The sequence below is a fragment of the Dromaius novaehollandiae genome, chromosome 8, assembly GCF_036370855.1.
Source record: "Dromaius novaehollandiae isolate bDroNov1 chromosome 8, bDroNov1.hap1, whole genome shotgun sequence".
In the NCBI taxonomy this organism is placed as follows: domain Eukaryota; kingdom Metazoa; phylum Chordata; class Aves; order Casuariiformes; family Dromaiidae; genus Dromaius; species Dromaius novaehollandiae.
In genome coordinates, this window is record NC_088105.1 from 9952611 (window position 1) to 9971897 (window position 19287).

Genomic DNA, 19287 nt, shown 5'->3' on the forward strand with positions numbered 1-19287 from the left:
TCTGTACGGAAAGCCAAGTTTCATCATGAAGCAAACGTTATCAGTTTAAATCTTAAACCTTTTCAGAACGGAGATTAAAAGGGGTATGAACACATAATCTTCACTCTCTAGTATGGACACATAATCCATTAGGCATTTTTCTCGGAAGTGTGTTGCATCCCTCCCTCCTCCTTCCAGCACACACAAGAAATCACTTTAGAAGATTTTCAAATTTTGTTATTTGAGCGCTAAGAGCAGCTTAGAAACAGAGCTTGTTGTGCCATATAGTATTGCTAAGAAGAGGGAGCTCTTTGACCCTTTGGGGCAGCTTTATTTACCGTATTCTAATCAAACTTCAGTTTATTAAGAAAGCCATCATTTTTCTTAGCTTTCTCAAAACAGTGACAACAAAAACAACAGGGGAAAAAAAGAAACCAAAAAGGTGCTCATGAAGTTCTTCAGAGATATTTGCCTTAAATCATGCATGAACTTACTGTGGATTGTTAAATTTTGTAGGTTCTCTTTTACAGTCGTTTGATGATGTAGGGAAAAAAAAGTAATTATATTTCACCCAACCATGTATACTCTCCTTTTTTCCTTCAGTAATGACCAGCTTAAAACCCAATGGAAAATTCACCTTCCCACCCACAACCCTCTTTCCTTTATCTTAAGTCTTGTCTACGGTCAATTTGAACTGTTGAACAAAACTAAAACGTGTTGATGTGATTAAACCTGCTTCAGAGTGCTAGTTATAGTATCAGTTGCTTATCACTTTGATGTCGGTTTACCATCAATTGATGCTTCTGCAGTGCAAATATTTATTAAACAGGACTAAATGCATCTAGGGTAGAGGTTTGTACCAAGTTAGAGTGAGTTCCCCTTAGGCAGGGCTGTACGTGCTCCTGGCTCCTTGTTCATCCCTTGGTGGATCACGCAGCTCCAGTTACGTGAACCAGCTCTGGTATGTCCACGCGTTGCATGGGGGCTCGCCCTTGCCGTATGTTCCTGCCTCGCTGTTGAAAACTATTTCATTAAGGCTGCACATTTCTCTATCCCAGGCACAGCCGTAAGTTCCCTACCTCATGCTAGCGGCGCATATGCTGTGTTACAAGTTCTTCCACTTGCGTTGCGTTCCAACGTTTCTGTAATCTTTTTATGGTCCAGATTTCAAAGCAAAACACACGCACACATGATACTTGGTGGACAAACTTGTATAAAAAGGCAAAAAAACATGAAGTCCTTACGGAGGACCACTCAAACCATGCTTCAGGGAGCTTTAAAGAAGTAGATCTGTTTTCAGCAAGCACACTGTGTTGCATGGAAAAACCATCAATTTTTTTATTTTAATGAAGCTTGGAAAATAGGACTGCTGCTTCTGTGTTTTTCCCTTGAGCATGTGTTGTTTCCGGGAGGCTTGAAGCCTCCTTTTCTTCTCTCATACCTCCCCCTGTCCTCAGCACGTTCCCCTGCTGTTCTCCCCGTAATCGGGTGTTGGCCTTCCCCATGATGAATGAATATGGGCAAGCCGTACTGGTCGGTGTGGTACTGGTCGAAGAAGGTGGCAGAACTTGCTCAGAAAACTACAACAGGGCAAGAAATCCATCGTCAGTTATATATTTGATTTTTCCATGCGAGACCTCAGGAGATGTGTTTTCCATCAGACAGTAGCGGTGCTTACTGACGTAGCACTTTACATCTTCAAAATGCTCTATGAACATGAGCTAATTAGTCTTTGCTATGCCTCTGGGAAGTAAGCAAGCGGAATTAAAAAAGAAAAGAAAAGCAGCAGAGTGTTCCGTGCTTCCTGTGATATCTTGTGTTATTTACACTTTGCTGGGGCAGTGACATACCTCCTGTTGGGTAACTACTTTTTATGGCTGCATTAAAAAAAAGTTCATAATTACGAGGTGGCTTAGATGTTAAATTAGACTTATTCAAGTGTATATTGAATATTTTCCTAACCTGCTACCCTTCTCGTGACTGATGACTCTTTCATAGCACAAGGGGAGGAAAGAATTATAGTTGTGATTATATCTGCAAAACAGACAAAAATGTTTCAGCAGCACAGCAGAGATAATTTACTTAAAAGAAAAATAATAAAGCCACAGAGGAAAAGCAGGCTATTGAACTCCAGTGGAGTTCATCATAAACTCTCCTAACAGGCACCTCGATGTTGTGGGCAAATCCTGGATTCCCAAAAGAAGCCTGGGAGATGGAGAGGACGATGTGCTAGCAGTGATTACTGCCCATTAAGATTCAACTCGGTGTCCACTAAAGTGCTTTTGGCTACAGGCTAATAATTCGTGATGCGTATTTGAGGCTACTTTATCTTGTGCATTACCCAGGGAAGAGCCAGAGCATTTTTTCTACCTTTTTGTCTCAGGTGGAACTCCAAACATTTACTTGACTCGCCACCTTCCCCCCCCCCTCCCGCCCCGCAAAGAGTTACATGTAGTTTAGATGAGGATCTGACCAGTGAGAACACCAAAAATTCATGTGACTTTTTCCTCGCAATCTTTTCTCACTAGTGTGTGCTGTGTCTGGGCTAAAACCATAGCAGGAAGGTCTAGAGCTGTGGTCACCAACCTGGCTGACCCAGAGGTGACGTGCAAGTAATCCGCAGTGCTTTGCCTTCCCGGCAGCGTCATTACCCTTGGGCTGTAGGTGATGTTGGGCAATGTTTCCCACAGGCAGAATCATGGGGGTTTTGGGACTCAAGGGTGGGAAACCCCAATGGAGCTTCCTCAGGCTGATCTCTTTAGATTATCTTTTGACTAGCGCTCTGGTTTTGCTTTGACACTGAGGGTAAGGTGTTCACTGTTGTAACCACGAACAAACAGGAAGGATTTAAGGAACTTTTGAGTTTTTGTGCTGTTTTGGAGGGGATTCTGTGGAGGAGGAATTTTAGGGACTCCAAATTTTGGAAGATATGTTTTATTCCTGCCAGTGGTAAAGCATACTAAGGAGTCTCTAAGAGGGAGCCAAGGCCGTATGACACTTCCGAATGAGCAGAAGAAAAATAGAGAAAATGCTGCCATTTTCTATACTGTCAGCAATCAGGAATTTTGTGGGAAGAAGAGGATCTACAGAGATGCCTTTATTATATTGCATTGCTTCTCTCTCTCATATTTTTGAAGGAAAGATAATCAATATATGGGCCCATAAAGTGTAAGTTTAGAGCTTTTTGGTAATGAAGAAGTTGTACTCAGCACACAGTACAATATTATTAACGATTTAATGTATTCAGATTCTCAATACTCTAATTTTGTTAGAAAACTTAATGATGTTTCTTAACTTTTAGATTGATTTGTGAATTATTTGCAGAAGACTGATTAAGCATAGGTATTGGAAAGTTTGCTAAATGCAGATGACAACTGGTTTTTTAGATAAAATCAAACTATCCGGAATACTCTGGATATGTTAGGAGAAAGTTTATTAAAATGTTTAGAATGTTTATTTAAAAGTTTATTTAAATGTTCCTCCACTCATTATTTGGCAATTTTTAAGTCTTCTGCTAGCATAGCGTTCCAATAAATACTCTTTGAGTAGGTCAGATAAATCATAGGACAGATGGACCTTAACTGAAGCTAACCTCTCATTTAATTTTTAAAAGAAATGGATTTACATTTAAAACATAGATTTAAAAAAAATAATCCAAGTCTTATTTATTTGATCTCTGGTGCCTTTGCTGTGCTGTTGCCAACAGCTTTCTCTTGCAGCAGCTTCTGGAGGGAGAAGCTGTCACCGTTCCCGGTGGCCTCCCTGCTTCCCAGAGCAGCGTGGGTAGGTGCCTCACAAGCAAGGAAGTTTTTCTTCAGATGTAGGGTGCCGACCTCCTGTTCTTCCGTTTCGTCAGGCCCTTTTTTCTTAGGGGGAGCAGAACGTTACGTTTGCCAGAGGTTGGTTGTTGGAACAACAGGTCACGTTACTGGGGGGCTGTGGTCGTCTTTAAGCAGTGTCAAAGTCTTTTCGGAAGAATCTTTATTCCGAGACTTCGCATTTCAAGAAACTGGATAGATTTCTAGAATATTTCCAAATATTTGTGCAGTTTGGTTGCTTTTTTTTTTTTTTAAACGCTTTCCTAATTTGCTCTCTCTTTCCAAGTATTCAGAAGATAAATTTCCTTGAAGTCGGAAGCTCCTGTGGCATTTTGAGAATCTAGTGGTGGTGGTGGTGGTGGTGTTTCCAGGTTGGTACAGAAAATTTTAGGGTCGATAAAAGTAGATGCCAGACCTGAACCTACCAAGTCGCTAGAAATTGCTTGTCTGGAAGGAACAGGCAGATAATGGCCTTGTTTCTGAGCTGGAACCAAAGTTTAACCCTTCTCTTTGAACCTGCTGAAAAGTAGAGGATTGTGATGTGAATGATGAGAAATGGGGGGGAAAAAAAGCTAGAATGTGGAAACAGAAACCAGAAAAGAAAAATCAGGCAAACTTAAAAAAGCCCACGAAAACGTTAGAACCCTTTGAAGGGAAATCCCGATTTACTCTGGCGTCCCAGTCCTTAATTTTTCCGCCTTTCCGTGGTGTGCAGCAGGTCTCTGAGGTTGCTCCACCCTCGGCAGCGATGCTTTTCTGCGGCGCTGGGGATGTCGCTGGCGGAGCGCGCGGGGGTGAAACGCTCCCTGTAATTACCACGGCGTCGGGGGGGCGGGGGGGGGGGTGGGTGAGGGAACAGAGATTGCAGTCGTTCTTAAGCCGTTCCTGCTTTTTTTGAGGAATCTCATTCAGCTGAGATCATGAGACCCTTTAGTCCTGCTGTTTCTGGTAATTAGACATTTCTAAGCAGCAGGTCAAAGCAATCTGTCTTTTAGGAGGGCTGCTCGTTTTGTTACGCTGCCGTGACAGCTTTTGGGGGAGGGCAGGGCTGGGGTTTTTGCTGTCGACCTGCTGTTGTGTGCCCATCTTTGTGCCGGATCCGCGCGCGTAGTTGCGCGCTCGGCGTGGGAGGGAGAGGGCGCAGTTAGCCCTGCTGGTGTTTGTTGTCGTGGGGCGGCGAAAGACGGGGCGGGTGGTGCTGGAGGAGAAGGGGCCCGAGCTGGAGGATGCCTGTTGCAAACAGGCAGCAAAACCGGAGTGAGAGGGATGTGCTGAGGCTGCCGGCGGCAGCTTCGGCCCGCGGAGCGAGAGGCCGAGCGGCTTCGCGTCGCTGCCGCCTGCGCGTGCCGGCCGTGGCACTCGAGCGTAGGCAGAACACGTAGGTTTTCCCTCTGTTCTCACTGCGCCTTTGAAGAGCAGCTTTTGTCTTTTCGCCCTAGAGCAATGCTGTACCTGGGAGTCCAGCTCTGGGCACGGCGCTAAAATAAACAGCAAAAGAGAGGAGGAAAAAGCCACCTTTTTGGTTCACTTTCAGAAGCCAGAAATCATGGTATGAATTTAAAAAAAAAAAAAAAAAAGAGGCAGCTCAGGATACAAAGAGACAAACGTTCGTTGTTTCTTCAAGCAGGGCGCTCTGCTGCTGTGCGTTGCCGCAAGTGTAGAAATGCTCGAAGCAGGGAACATCTTTAAAGGCAGCACGGTTTTATCAGCCGCGCTGAGACACAGCCCCTTTGCAGCTGGCGAAGCTCATTTTTTGCAGTCCCTGGCTGCTTCGGCCGGCTCGTGCAGTGGTAGCAGCCTCTAAAGTTTCCACCCGGCTGCTTTCAGATGCGGCGTCAGCCGCTGGAAATCACCAAGCGGCCTCCGCGCCGGCATGGGCCACGCGCCCCCCCTGCGCGCCCGCCTGCCTCCGCTCTCCCCACCCTCGCCGGGGCCGGCGAAACGCGGCGCCCGCCTCGCTGCCCAGCGCCGGCTCCGGCACTGCCGGGATCATGGTAGAGGCGGTGGTGACGGTGCCGCGGGATGCAGGGCACAGGTAAGGTCCCTGGGGGCCCGCGGGGCTGGGCAGCCGGGGGCGGGGGGGGGGGTCCCTGGAGGTGAGTGACTTTGAAGTGTGCTTTTATTAAAGCAAATAGAAAGTGCTGGGGGGTTTTATCTGTTTTTTCAGGTTTTCCTTCTTGCGTGTACTCTTCATTTTTTCAGCTTTAGACACAGGTGGGTTTTTTTGGAGATGTTTGCGCTCCCCCGATAAATGGCCAAGTGCGACGCGGATGCTTTTCAGCTCACGATCGTGTCCCTGCGAGACCTCAGGTAGACAGGGAGAGGAGAAACAGCCAGGTGCTTTTTTTGTTGTTTTGGCTCTTAAAGTTGACAAACTAGTTTATCGCTGCATGGATCGCTAGGCGTGCTGCTTCTCCCCCACCTGAAAGCCTGCCTTTGCCCGGCGCAGCTCGGTGCCCGCGCGTGTGTACGCCCCGCGGGGTTTCTGCACGGGGGCACGCCGGGGAGCAGAGGTCGGCGGTCGTGCATGGCCGGCACGCCGCGGCGTTTGCAGCCTGTGCCGTGGCCAGCCTCGCTTGCTGCCTGCCAGCACGCGGTGGTCGACCAAAGCCAGCTCGTAAAGCAAGGGGTTTTGCTTTCTTTTAAATATCCAGTGCGTTGCCTTACTAACGCTGCTTGCTTTTCTAGCAGCTTTTGCCTTAAGATGTGTTGTTAATGATACCAAGCTGGGCAGTGTGTAAATTTAGTGCCTTTTGATACAGTTAGACATTTTCCAGTAGCTGCAAAAGGAGTAAATGTTGCCTAAGGACTCCAGGAACAGAAACTCCGGAGTTCACTTTTTCCTGCCTTGGAAACAGCCTTTAGGAGGTACCAGCGATGGAGTCCTGTCCCTCCTCGCCTGCTGCCCAGGGAGCCCCCTGGTCTGCGAACTTGGAGAGACTGTTTCTGATCAGCTCACCTTGCAGCTGCCTTTGAATTATGTATCAGAAAATGAAAACCTTCTGCATTAGCTTTTGGGGACAAACACGTTTCTTTCACAAACAAGCAAACTCTTAGCAAACTAACCAGAAAAGCTCGCGGTGGCACAGCCCAGTCCTGTCCAAGCTCCAGTTAGGAGATCTTGGGGCGGTTACCGAGAACATTTCCCATCCCTTCTTGGGCTTTTTCATATGATTAACCCATTAAGGTGGTAGAGAAGTGGAAAGCGGCCGGTTCAGCAGCAGTGGGGAGCTGCGGCAGGCAGACGGGAGCAGCAGCTTATCTCCCCGCAGATGCTTCGTGCTGCCCCGGCTTTATCTGATGCTCTTTGCGGGCTCTTTGGCTCTCCGAGGAGATGGGCGGGGAGGGGAAAGCCGCGCGATCCCAATGAATACTTGAGATAACTTCTGTCAAAAGGATCTGTCATGGCTCTTTAAAGCTCATGGGAACAAATCGGCTTCATTATTTGGCTGTAAGCAGGAGGAAGGGGTGTTCTATTATACCAAAGCTTGTCCTGCTCGTTGCTGTTTTTTGTTATCTGGGAGTAAGTTTCCCACCAGCTGTTAGTTTAATATAACACTGAAGTCAAAGACCTGTGTGAAGCAGCAAAATACAGCTGAGGGATGGCATTTATAAATGGCTCGTTGGCATCAGGAGACGGATGCATTTTCTAGCATGTAGAGGTATGTACCTTTTCAGAACTTTAATTTTCTGTAAAGGGAATACTTTCTTTTATCTGGTTTTCTTGGCTAATTGGTATCAGACAGCACAAATGTTCTTGAGGAGAGCTAATAATGGTGGGATTCGAAACTGGGCCAGCAGTGGAAAGGAGACCCAGTGATCCCCTTCCGTTTAATTTTCTGTGTATGTGGGTCACTGCTTGTAGTGAGGGAGAGGCAAACTGCGCAAGGAGTCAGCAAGCAAATGGTGCAGCGGCCGTCACCGCTCCGTTTCAGCGCTGTCAGCGCCAAACGTTAAATGGTCAACAAGCTTTTAATATGCGTGTTGGGGATTTAACAGGAGTGGCCTTGTAACAGTATGGCCTTGTAAAAATTCCCTAAACTATCCTGTCTCCTATCTTGCTGCATTTCCTCGCGTCACCACTAAATTTGGTCCCTCATTTGGAAACGGGTTAAAAGAAGAAGCGTCTCTACTGCCTTTCTTGCACCGATCTCCAGTGTTTGGAAAGGCCTTGGGGCTTTGGCAGTCGCCGTATTTTGGTACAGGTGCGGAGATCAGCCCGGGGTTCCCACGAACACAGGTGGCACGGAGGCGGGAGAGGGAGGGCAGGGGGCCGACTCCTGGGCAGGGCCGGCAACGGGGCTGCCGGCCGTGACCGCGCTCTCCCGAACGCTCCCGCTCCCGTGCTGCGCCCGGTGAGCGCACGCTGCCTGCTTGCAGGCTGCCGGGCGTTAAAAGTTTCCAGCCGGTGGTTTTGTGTCCTGTTACCTGGTGTTAGAGGTGTTTTGAATTACTTTCTTTTGAGTCTGCGCCAGTCGTGCAGCAGGGCGGGAAGAGTTCAGTTCCCACCTGGCGATGCTGGCAAAGCTCTGGGGTTGTTGACATTTAAAAGCAGCGAGCGGTGACCTGGGGGTGGAATACAGCTCGCGGCTGGCACAGCGCCGGCCGCCCCGCTCCGCAAGGCTCGCTTCGTTCAGGAAACAACGCTGGGCTTGTTGTGGGAGCGCTCCCGAGAGCCGGCGCTCGCCTGGACGCAGGCGCCCGTGGAGAGGGTGAGCAATCCCGCGGTCAGCCGATGGGACGGTGCGGCAACGCCTCCGTCATCCGACCGGCAGCTTCGGCCAGTACGATAGCACAGCTCGATGGCATCGAACGCTTTCCCGAAATGCTCTGCAGCCACCTGCGTGGGTCTTCTGCTGGCGTCACCGGAGTGCTGCGAGCTGAGCGAGTGGTGGGACGCACCCAGGGGTCTCTCCGCAAAACCTAGTTTTTTTCAGAAGAATAGTTTTCTTCAAAGTTGCTAAGGTATCTTTTGAACTGTTTGGTGTGGTTTTTGTTTCTGGAGACGTCACAGACAGAAACAACGTCTCACCCAAATAATTTACAGTCTAAATAGGAATAATGGCTCCTGGCTGCCTCCCTGCTCTGGGTGAAAGCGTGTGCCCAGGGCTGAGCAGGGGGCCAGGAGGTAGAGGACAGCTTGGCGGGCAGGGGTATTCCAGCACAACTGCCTGAATCAGTTACTTGCGTTGTTTTTTCTGAATTTGGGGAAAACTAGCGTTTGTGAGGGCTCGAGTTGCGCAAAGCATTTGGCCTGCGGAGGGAGCAGGAAAAGGTGTTTTCGTTTTCCACGCTTTACTGCTGCGCTCGCGGGGAAGTGCTTTGCTCTCCCAACAGCAGCTTGGAAATTGTTTAGTTGCAAGTTGCCCTCTTTCTCCCAAAGCTCGCCTGCTTATTTTCTCCTTTTGACAGCTCATAGCAAGCCGGTGTCGTGCAGTGCAAAGGGTCAGGCCAGTGTCCTCCCAGACAGCAAGAACGTGCACATTGCCCCCTCTGTGTACTACGCCTGTTCCCTTGCTAGGAATTAGCTAAAAGACCTCTTTTTTTCCATGGTTTTCTAGTATATTTTCTGATAAATCAGTCATATGTTAAAATGCATCTCCTCATTTGTCTTTCTAATGAGGCTCCTTTATAATGATTTAGAACGGTTAAAATCCCAAGGGACTTTAAGATCATATGTAAAATATAGTGGGGCTGCACCTGAGCTGGTCAAGCACTGTTTTTTGTGTCTTTAGGGGCAGGGAGGAAAGGGTGCTTCAGCGAGCCGCCTGCCAGCAGTGTGTCTGTCTGGGCGGTTACTGCCTCACTTTTCTTTTTTTTTCTCCCTCTATTCTTTTCTTTTTCTTTTTAATACCCCAGAGACGTGGAAATACAGCCAGCCTAGCTGCCCGTGGGCCTTCCCGGCATGGAGAGAGCTTGGTTTCTGTGGGCTGCCCGAGAGAGGCAAGCCAGGGGACGGGGGGAACAAGCTCGTGGGTTTTTGTTAACTTTTGTCCTTGTCGTGTTGAAGCTGTATTTGAAGATTGGGTTCCTTGGAAATTCTTGTTCAGAAAAGCACTGTAACGCTGGTATCGTTTGAGACGCTGGCGGTTTCGGTCCTCCTGGTATCAGAGTTCAAAAACTGCTTCTCGTCCTTCTTTCTTACTGCTTTAAAAATTGGAAAAGCTCTAGTACTTGGACTTCTGGGCTGGATCTTCAGATTTGTGAAGCAGGTGATGCAGCTGGTCTCAGGACAGGGGATCAGACCTCAAATGCTGAACTCTCTTATGTTATTCATCTGTTCTTTTGGGGCTTTTTCTTCTTAATTTTAGTGTTAAGAGTATATATAAAATTTTTACTAAAGATGATAGTTCAAAAATCCCGTTTTAACAATAGAAAAAAGGCTTAAACATTCAAGCCCTCACTTTCACCATGTTGTTGAGCAAGGGCTTCCTTGTTAATCTTTGTGGTTGGCAAATACGGAAAAGTTTTTTGGGGTGGAGGGGGGGGTTGTGCGTTTTTATTTATGTATTTTATTATTACAGTTCAGTATTTTCAGGATGTTTTGAGTCTGTTTGTTCTTTTAAACACCCTGGGTTTTTTTTGAGGGAAAGAATGTAGGTGTTCTTCATAAACACATTCCTGGGAAAAAAGTCATCGCATGACTGCTGGCATCAGAAATTAAGTAGTCTTTCTATACTAGTTGTTAAATATATAGCCGGATGTATCATACTTCAGTACAAGATGTCTGTTTACATAAGGCATATGGCTCACAGTTTGCAAAGACACCATGGGGTGGATGACTCTGTAAATAATGTCTTGGCCCTAATTTGGAACTAAATTAGCTTAGTGTTTTTAGAGTAGTCATTAATAGATACTTACCAGCTCCCATACTGCTAGCAGCATAACTTGGCCGAATCCCTCAGCTATCCTAAGGGTACCTGAAGTTGGCTTCAGCACGAAAATGTAACTGAGTTACTGTACGTGGTTGCTTCATCAGTGAAGTTATGAAAATCCAGCGATTCTTACCCGTAGCAATACTCCTGCCGATGCTCCGAGAGGTCACTGTTGTAACGCAGACGAAGTGCTCATCCGTGGGAACACGGACAGGGATAACAGGATGGCTTGACCTGCAGTAGTGCAGCTTTCCTATTGCTAGATTTTCTGATTCTTGGAACTGGCTTGTTTAGAGTTAACATGCCCAAGAACCAATAATATGCTTATCCTTCAATTACAGTAGCGTGTTTGTGGGTTTTTGTTTTTTGTGGGTTTTTTTTCTTTTTTAAGATCATTTAAGGCTGCATCTTCCTTTCTTGCTGCACATGGGCAGCATGATGGTTCTGTGGTGTTTCACGTATCTCACTTTTTCTAGGTTGATCCCCAACGAATGTGTTTGATTCCCAGGCTTTCTGCTCCCCTCAGGCATCTCTTCATTAATAAGTACGTCCAGGAGAAAAAAAAGTATAGGGGTGAGTAGTCTTAGACTTGGCAAAACTTTATGTTGTGGTCAGGTACAGTCAGCGGCTGGAAGGATTCATCTCCAGCCCTTACACCATTGCAGTCTTGCCTCAGTACTGCCAGGAAAACACCATACTGGGATCTAGAGAGGGATTTAGGGTCTGCTAAAAAAAAGACAGCCTTGTTTTTGCCATATTAGCATGTTCAGTAGCAACAAAGGCTAGGAAAATATGAAAAAGTCAAAGTCTTGTTTTAAAAGTAGTTTAAAATTAAGCTCCTTACCTAAGTCACTTCGCAGGTCTTCGACAGCTGTTTTTTTAACATGAAAGGTATGTCTATAATAGTAAGATATTGCTGTACTCAAAATAGTTTATGTGCAGCAAGGAAGCACAGTGAAATGTGGGTCTCTTAAGACATACCCTGCTGTTAAGGAGAAGGTTTTGAAGCATTGATTAGACCCATACAGGCAGGCAGATACCATCCCTTTACATTGCAAGGGGAGCACGAGCTGATCTCTGTGCTGGTCACTGTTGTTCTTTGCATCTAAGTAAAGTGACCTAAGTGAATCCTGTTTGAGAAAGGCCCCTGGCTAGACTTATGTATTCAGCTATTTCTAAGTTGTGTGTTTGTGGTAGGGACTTGCCACCCACTTTCCCTAAAGGTGAAGTAGGAACAGCCACTAGAGTACTTCTAGGTTAGTTTTGTTCATCTTCATTTTGAGCCTTCCTGCCCTTATTTATCTTGAGAGACTGTTGGCGAGCGTAGTCATCACTGATGCTGGATTCCTTACTGCCCCAGGAATTGTTATTTAGGAAATTGTCTTCTCCTTCCCTCCCGGGTGGCATCTAGATCAACATCTCTGATCTCAGTTGGGTTTGGAAGGATGTTGGTGTTTGCTCTGGAAAGTAAGGGCAAGAAGGAGGACAAGAAGGAGGACCCAGGGAACTACAGGCCAGTCAGCCTCACCTCCATCCCTGGAAAGGGGATGGAACAAGCTCATCCTGGATGCCATTTCTAAGCATGTGGAGGAAAAGAAGGTGATCGGGAGTAGTCAGTATGGATTCACCAAGGGGAAATCATGCTTAACCAACCTGCTCACCTTCTATAATGGGGTGACTGGCTGGGTAGATAGGGGGAGAGCAGTGGATGTTGTCTGCCTTGACCAGTAAGGCTTTTGACGCTGTCTCCCATAACATGCTCATAGGCAAGCTCAGGAGGTGTGGGCTAGATGAGTGGACAGTGAGGTGGATTGAAAACTGGCTGAATGGCAGAGCTCAGAGGGTTGCGGTCAGTGGTGCAGAGTCTAGTTGAAGGCCTGTAGCTAGCAGTGTCCCCCGCAGGTCAATACTGGGTCCGGTCTTGTTCAACTTACTCATCAGTGGCCTGGGTGAAGGGACTGAGTGCACTCTCAGCAAGTTTGCTGATGATACAAACCTGGGAGGAGTGGCTGATGCACCAGAGGGCTGTGCTGCCATTCAGAGGGACCTCGACAGGCTGGAGAGATGGGCAGAGAGGAACCTCATGAATTTCAACGAAGTGACATTGCAGGATCCTGCACCTAGGAGGAACAACCTCATGCACCAGGACAGACTGAGGGCTGACTCACTGGAAAACAGCTCTGTAGAGAAGGACTTGGGAGTCCTGGTGGACGATGAGTTGACCATGAGGCAGCAGTGTGCGTTGTGGCCAAGAGGCCAATGGTGTCCTGGGTTGCGTTAGGAGGAGCGTTGCCAGCAGGTTGAGGGAGGTGATCCTCCCCCTCTAACTCAACTCTGGTGAGGCTGCATCTGGAGTACTGTGTCCAGCTCTGAGCTCCCCAGTACAAGAGAGACATGGAGCTATTGGAGTCCACCAAAGGGCTACTAAGATGTTGAAGGGACTGGAGCACCTCTGCTGTGAGGAAAGGCTGAGAGAGCTGGGACTGTTCAGTCTGGAGAAGAGAAGACTGAGGGGGGATTTTATCAATGTGCATAAATATCTGAAGGGAGAGTGCAGAGAGGATGGGGCCAGACTCTTCTCAGTGGTGCCCATTGACAGGACGAGAGGCAACTGGCACAAACTGAAACACAGGCAGTTCTATCTGAACATGAGGAGAAACTTCCTTACTGTGAGGGTGACTGAGCACTGGAACAGGTTGCCCAGAGAGGTTGTGGATTCTCCCTCCTTGGAGATATTCAAAAGCTGTCTGGACATGATCCTAGGCAACGTGCTCTAGGTGACCCTGGTTGATCAGGGGGGTTGGACTAAATGATCTCCAGAGGTCCCTTCCGACCTCAACCATTCCGTGATTCTGTGAAGTAAAGGGGACTCTTGCAGTGGTAATTTTGCATGGGTGCTGTGGCATGTAGAGGCTGTCATCTTCAGTGGACAGGAGTTGCTGAGCGAGAGCGCTTAAGATCTCTGGCTGCGCTAAAATCACTTCATTAAGAGATCTAGGAAGCACTGGACGATAACGTGTATGGGTGGGCTTGTCATTTGCTAGTGCGGTTTCACTTTGCGCAGCAGAATGGACTGGCTTAAAGAAGGACCTGACTGTCCATCGAGTTTTTCCTCAAGAGAAAGGGCTTTCTGTGTGCTTGGCCATGCCCCAGTAAGACTATCCACATCTTGTGTCTGAGGTAAAGCTACTACTGACCTGCAGTGCAGTAGAATAATTCTGTTCAGCTGTTCGTAGCTTGTCCGTAGGATGGTGTCACGATATTACGGGCTAGTTTTGCTTATGTAGCTAAAGACAAAAAGTCATCCACATCACAAAATAACTGTGAATCCCTTTGCTGTGGTTCTGTAATGTAAAATGAATTACTCAGCCTTGTCCACTCAGATGCTCTTGAACTAGATCAGAGTGTGGTTCAGGCTGTTACATCGTAATACTGCTTCCCAGAACAACGGGACTGGCCTTAGAGCTAGGCACTTAGACTGATCTAATGCAGGAAATGGAGCCTTTCGCATCTAGAACGGGCGCTTTGGCATATCCGGAAAACTTGCTTTTGAAGCTTCCTTGCTTGTTCTGTGCCATGGCATGGAATAGGACTGGAAAATTATTACCGCTTGACATTTTTCCTCATGCAAAATGAGTCAGTTACCTTCTCCTGTTTCCTCATGGACCAGTGTAGAGGTGGGCAGTGTTGTCTAGTATGTGTGACATTGATCCAGGAGTTGGGCAAGCAGAGGTTTATTGTTTCTTGTGCATTAACTAGTGATGCAACCTCAGGCAAGCTATTTTATATGTCTCTGCCTGCCTTCTTTTTGTGAAAAAAATTGCCCTCTCGCTGCCCGCTCTGCCACTGTTCTGGAGGGAGGATTTCATTTTTCAAGTGCGTAAATATCCTGTCTTCCTCCACTCATAAATTAACCGTGAAACCGTGTAACAAGAATGACTTGGGTGTACCATGTCTAATGTATATTGCTGTGAAGATATCGCCTACTGACGATAGCAGTATCCATCAATCAGTCAGTCAGTCTGTCCCCGGTGCAAGTGCGATGCATTTTTCCTTTTCTTGTAAGTGCCTCATGCAGAGAGCATTAATACATTATGATTTATAACGCTCCTGCTGCTTGGTGCTTGCGAAGCATCCGCATCAGAAGGCATCTGTGCTCTATTACATGCATATATTAGGAATTATCATTTACTAAAATTCCTCTAGCAAAATCTGAGCCCCTGTGCTTCTGTGTAGTTTCACTTAGCAAGGATGGTAATTTTTAAATCCACAGGATGGCAAAGCTGCTTAGCTTCATAGGTTTCCACATCATAGCTGTAGGAGGGTGACATTTCTGACAACTGAAAAAGGAGCAGAAGCTCATTCACTGATGGTGATATAAAGAGGTACCAGTTGGGGATGTATACACCTTTTAAATTACTGCCTTATATAAGAGATTCCAAAACATGAAGGTTTGGTTTAATTTTCAGCCTTGCGGGTGCTTCTGCCTTTGGAAAGTGGGAGCGAGGGAGCTGAATCCCAGCAGTTTAAGGGAGATTTTTCATGTTTTTACCTGCTGTTCTATATTAGCTACTTGTGCTAATTTTGGAAAACTGTAGTCTCTCAAGGCAGAGATTAGCTTCTTAGAAATATATATTTTTATTTATTATTTTGCTAATTTCTCCTACCTTTCTATATCTTTATTTTTCAATAAAGGATACTATCTATCTCACATTTTGCATAGTTTCTCTCTGGTCAGTAGGGCAATTTGTATCTGTATTTGCATGGATTCAGCAAACTTTTTTCCCCTGTAGGTCTCGCAGCATGTTTTGAATATTCCTCTCTTGCTTATTTGCAGCTTATCTCAAACACCGGTTGTCCTGGAAAATTCAGACAACAGTTTTTTGAAAGATTTTGAGAAGCTCTAAAGCACAAGAGCTGCATTAAGATGGAGAAAGACACATTTAAGAAGCTGTTCACCACCTTTCTCCTATCCGTGGCAGGCTTTAAGAGGAGACCGATACTGCTTCCCTGCTGCAGTCCTGGAGCAGGTTTTGTCCATTTTTTGCACAGTGAGAGGTTTCAAAATTAAAATCAATGCTATGGAGGAGCTTTGATTTTTTTTTTTAAGCGAGTGATTGAAAGCAGGCATTTGCAAGGGATGTAAACAGAGAGGCGACTTCTGATACCAGAGTCTGATAATGGAGAGCATTAAAGCGTACGAATGTCAACCGATGCCCAGTGGTTGGGAGATGCGGCTAGATAAATTCCTGCTTGGAAACGGGGAGCAAACGGCTAACCACGAGTGCTGTTAACCATTGGGACAGCTTACAGGCTGACTCTGTGCGTCTTTACAGTGTCTGTTAAAATTGCGTGCCTCTTTTCTAGATGTGCCTGTCTTCATGTGTAAATGGTGTCGAACAGGGGAGAGGCCCTGGGTGATGTTCTAGGGCTGTTTCCAGCAAATCAGATGGGATGACTGTGACGATTATTTCTATTTTCAAATTTTATGGGTTTGATATTGCTAAGTGCCAGTAGTTCTTCTGCATTTAAAAGTCGCTCTAAATTTTCTGGTCTTTTAATGGTTGTCCTGCAGGATGCTGTGGCCTCTCTCTAGCTATTAAACCACACTGAAAGAGGTAGATAGCAGGGAAGGATTTGTGCAGGCTTTTTTTTCCCCATGGGTTTTCCCCATGGGCCATGGTAAACAGGAGAATGAGGAGTCTGCATACGGAAAACCTTGTGCCAGTTCTTCCTCCATTTCTTACGCTGTTTCTCACATTCTCATATTATAGAATACTCCAGTAAGCGCATTTCATATTTGGTACGCTTCCCCTGTTAGCAGAGGCATTGCGATATGTTGCAAGGGATGAACGATTTGAAATCGTGGTGCAAGGTGGGAAGTTGGTAAGCAGTCATGGGAAGCGAATGCACTTAGCCTTGGTTTGTCTAGAGCAAGAGACTTGCAGCATCAATAGGTAATACTGGAAATTAAACCAGTTTTTAATGGAAGGGCACCCAGGAGGTTTTGTGCACCGTATGTGTTTCCCAGAAAACTCAAAGGGAGCGGGCGAAATTTTTGTCCTGCGTCGGCCAACCAGGTGGATGAAAATAGCTACCTAATCCCTTCTCTGAAAAATTCTCTTTAATTCCATTCTTATTCCAGGCAGATTTACGTCACCAGGTCGCGTGTGCTTAACTCCAAGACGATGCTGGTTTTTAATCCCTCTGTATGTATGGGCGGGGGGGTAATTTTTCAGGGTGAATAAGGGAATCGCTTGGCTCGGTTGCGCAGGCAGCTGCGGTGTTTTGCTCCTGCGCTGTCCCATGTCCCCTCGCTAACGGTGCGTGCTGTCCTGCGTGAGCAAGCCTTGCCACGCCGTAGTAATGGGAATTTTCTCCCCTGCTGGGACCCGACAGCACGTTCGTCTCCCTTCGCTGGCCGCCGCCTGACGCTTCGCTTTGCCGATGCGTTTGTAGCTCTCTCGGAGGCCGGGTTTGAGTCGCGGTCGGCAAGCGCCCTGCTTGGCGAGAGGGGCTGTAAAAGGCGGTCTATGTAAAAGGCAGTCGTATGAATTATTTAAAGCAGTGGCGGGCGCTGCAGCGCTGAACAAAGGGCGCCTGTCCCTTTAAAGCGTGGTCCGTGCCGTGCAGCCCACGGGGGCGGTTTGGGTCCGCGGGGCCCGGGAGCCCCCCGCTAAGCTCCCCGCCGCTCGCGCCGACCCGCGGCGATGCCAGCCGGGGGGCCGCGCCGGGCGCTCCCGAGGATGCTGCCGGCCTGGGGCCCCCGCGGCGCGGATGCCGTCAGCGCCGGCGCATGGATGCCGCGGCAGCAGGGCGGGAGCGCCAGGCCGGAGCGGGGGCTGCAGCTCGCCCGGGGGTGGGCAGGGGGCTGCCGTCGCCCCTGAGCTTTCGGGCCGCGGCGGCGGAGCAGAGCCCGCAGACAAAGCCGGCGCCGGGCGGCTCTGCTATTGTGCTGAGCCTCTCCAGCGCCTCCAGATCCACGATATCCCGACCTGCTACCTCCTCGGGAATTTCACCCCCCCCCCGCCCCATTTAGGGGACAGCGTGGGCCGCGGGGGCTCGGCGTAGGCAGCACTGCGAGCCCGCAGCCCCCCGCCCTTCCCCACGCCGCTCGCTTACCGCCTTCCGCATGGAAAAGTTTTCCAGCTGGAGGATGAGTCTCCTGTCTCCCGGGGACGCGGCCGAGTGGCTGGAGAGCAGCGCCGAAGATGAGAGAAGGCTCCTCTCCTTCCCCGGTACGGTAGGGTGCTGCTCCTCTTCCCTCTGACCCCCTCCTGGGCTTGCTGCTTCCGCAGGCGCTTGGGCTCCTGCAGCCCAAACTTACCTGGCGTTATTACTTCTTAAAAGCTTTTACACAGCATGCAATTATTCAACTCGCTTGGAAGCCGCTTAAAATAGTTGCAAAGGGGCAAAGGCCGAGCTGTACACGGGCACGTGCCATCCTAAGAGGACAAAAAGTCATTTCTGGGCTGGGCAGCGTCACCGCTAGCCTGGCGTTTTCGCTGTGCCGACCCTGGGCTCCGTCTGCTGCTGCCTGTTCCTGCCAGCTTGCCTGCGAGTCTGCTCCTTGACTGCGTGCGACGGGAGCGGGTTAAATCCCAGCGGGAACTTTGCAAGTTTTGCTTCTCACGAGACATGTTTCCTGCACTTGCAAAAAAAAAAAAAAAAAAAAAAAAAAAAATCAGCCCAAGGATCAGATACTTCTGTAGCCTAGAAATTAAATGTAGGAAGCATGATTAAACACTACTGTGCTCTGCTTCTGCATGCTTGCACAGTAGTTTATCTGCCTTCAAGTAGAAAATCACTTACTTTGAATATCTTTATTTATAGTTCAGCTTTAAAGCGTTTCCCGATTCTCGCAGGTATTAAGCAGTGCTCGCATGGCAGCTGACTGCCGTTTCGTGGCTCCCTTTGGGCTGTTGCTTTGTCAAGCTGTTGTTGCTCGGTTTTGTTCTTTCAATCTTTTCCCCGTAAACAATTCCTCGTCGCTCCATGTTTTTGGTTGTCCTCAGAATTTGTTCGATTCTGATCATTTCTGGGTACCGAGTTGGTTGGGAGGGCAGCTTGACGCGCGGTGTGCCCCTTTCCGTTCCCACGGGCTGTTAACCCGAATTGTGTTTGCTCCGGTACCTTTTCTCCCAAAACATAGCTGCCACCGTTGTGGCTTTTGGCTGTCAGTCAAGCAGGCAACCGCCAGCGCCGACACCGGTTTTGTGCCCGACGTTGTTGTCCCCATGCAGGCCGCGCGCGGGCTGCTGGGGCGGTGGCACGTCGCCGCGTGCCGCGATCGTTGGGAGCGTCGCGCCCAGCGGGAACAGGGACGAGGGCATGCGTGGGCCGGGCCCCACCGCTGCTCTTGAGGAGGCCGCTGGTTTTCCCCCTTTCCCCGCACTTTCCCATTTTGTTCCATGCTAAGGGATCCTCAGGATGTCTCCTGGCCCTCACCCCGAAGCACCAGGCAGGGCTCGTTCAGCCCAGGCTCCAAATGTTGCCTTGAAGGTGAGCTATGTAGGGTAGCACTTTTTTTTTTGCCTCTAAGCAAGCATTTTTATTTAAAATATTTTTTTCTTAGAGATACCAGTTCCTAAATTCTGCCTGTAGTCCAGGGCCAC

General features: G+C 48.2%; 1 protein-coding gene and 1 long non-coding RNA gene across 16 annotated transcripts in view; one reads left to right on the plus strand and one right to left on the minus strand.

Moving 5' to 3' along the window:
* RASAL2 (RAS protein activator like 2) overlaps positions 1-19287 on the plus strand; it is a 173319-nt gene that overhangs the window by 95378 nt on the left and 58654 nt on the right. For 2 of the 15 annotated variants that reach the window (XM_064515620.1, XM_064515621.1), the window contains exon 1: positions 5805-5832. The exons of 12 other annotated variants lie outside the window; for them this stretch is intronic. In XM_064515620.1, coding sequence (XP_064371690.1) covers positions 5820-5832 — 13 coding nt within the window. In that variant the 5' untranslated portion in view covers positions 5805-5819. Of the gene's footprint in view, positions 1-5804; positions 5833-17789; positions 17911-19287 lie in introns of those variants that run through there. One more of the 15 variants, XM_026100982.2, reaches the window with a different exon arrangement.
* On the minus strand, positions 3396-18196 carry LOC135329001 (uncharacterized). The gene is made up of 2 exons (XR_010390122.1): positions 17795-18196; positions 3396-17189 (listed from the first exon to the last, which is right to left on the minus strand). It is a non-coding gene; the product is annotated as an uncharacterized LOC135329001 (long non-coding RNA).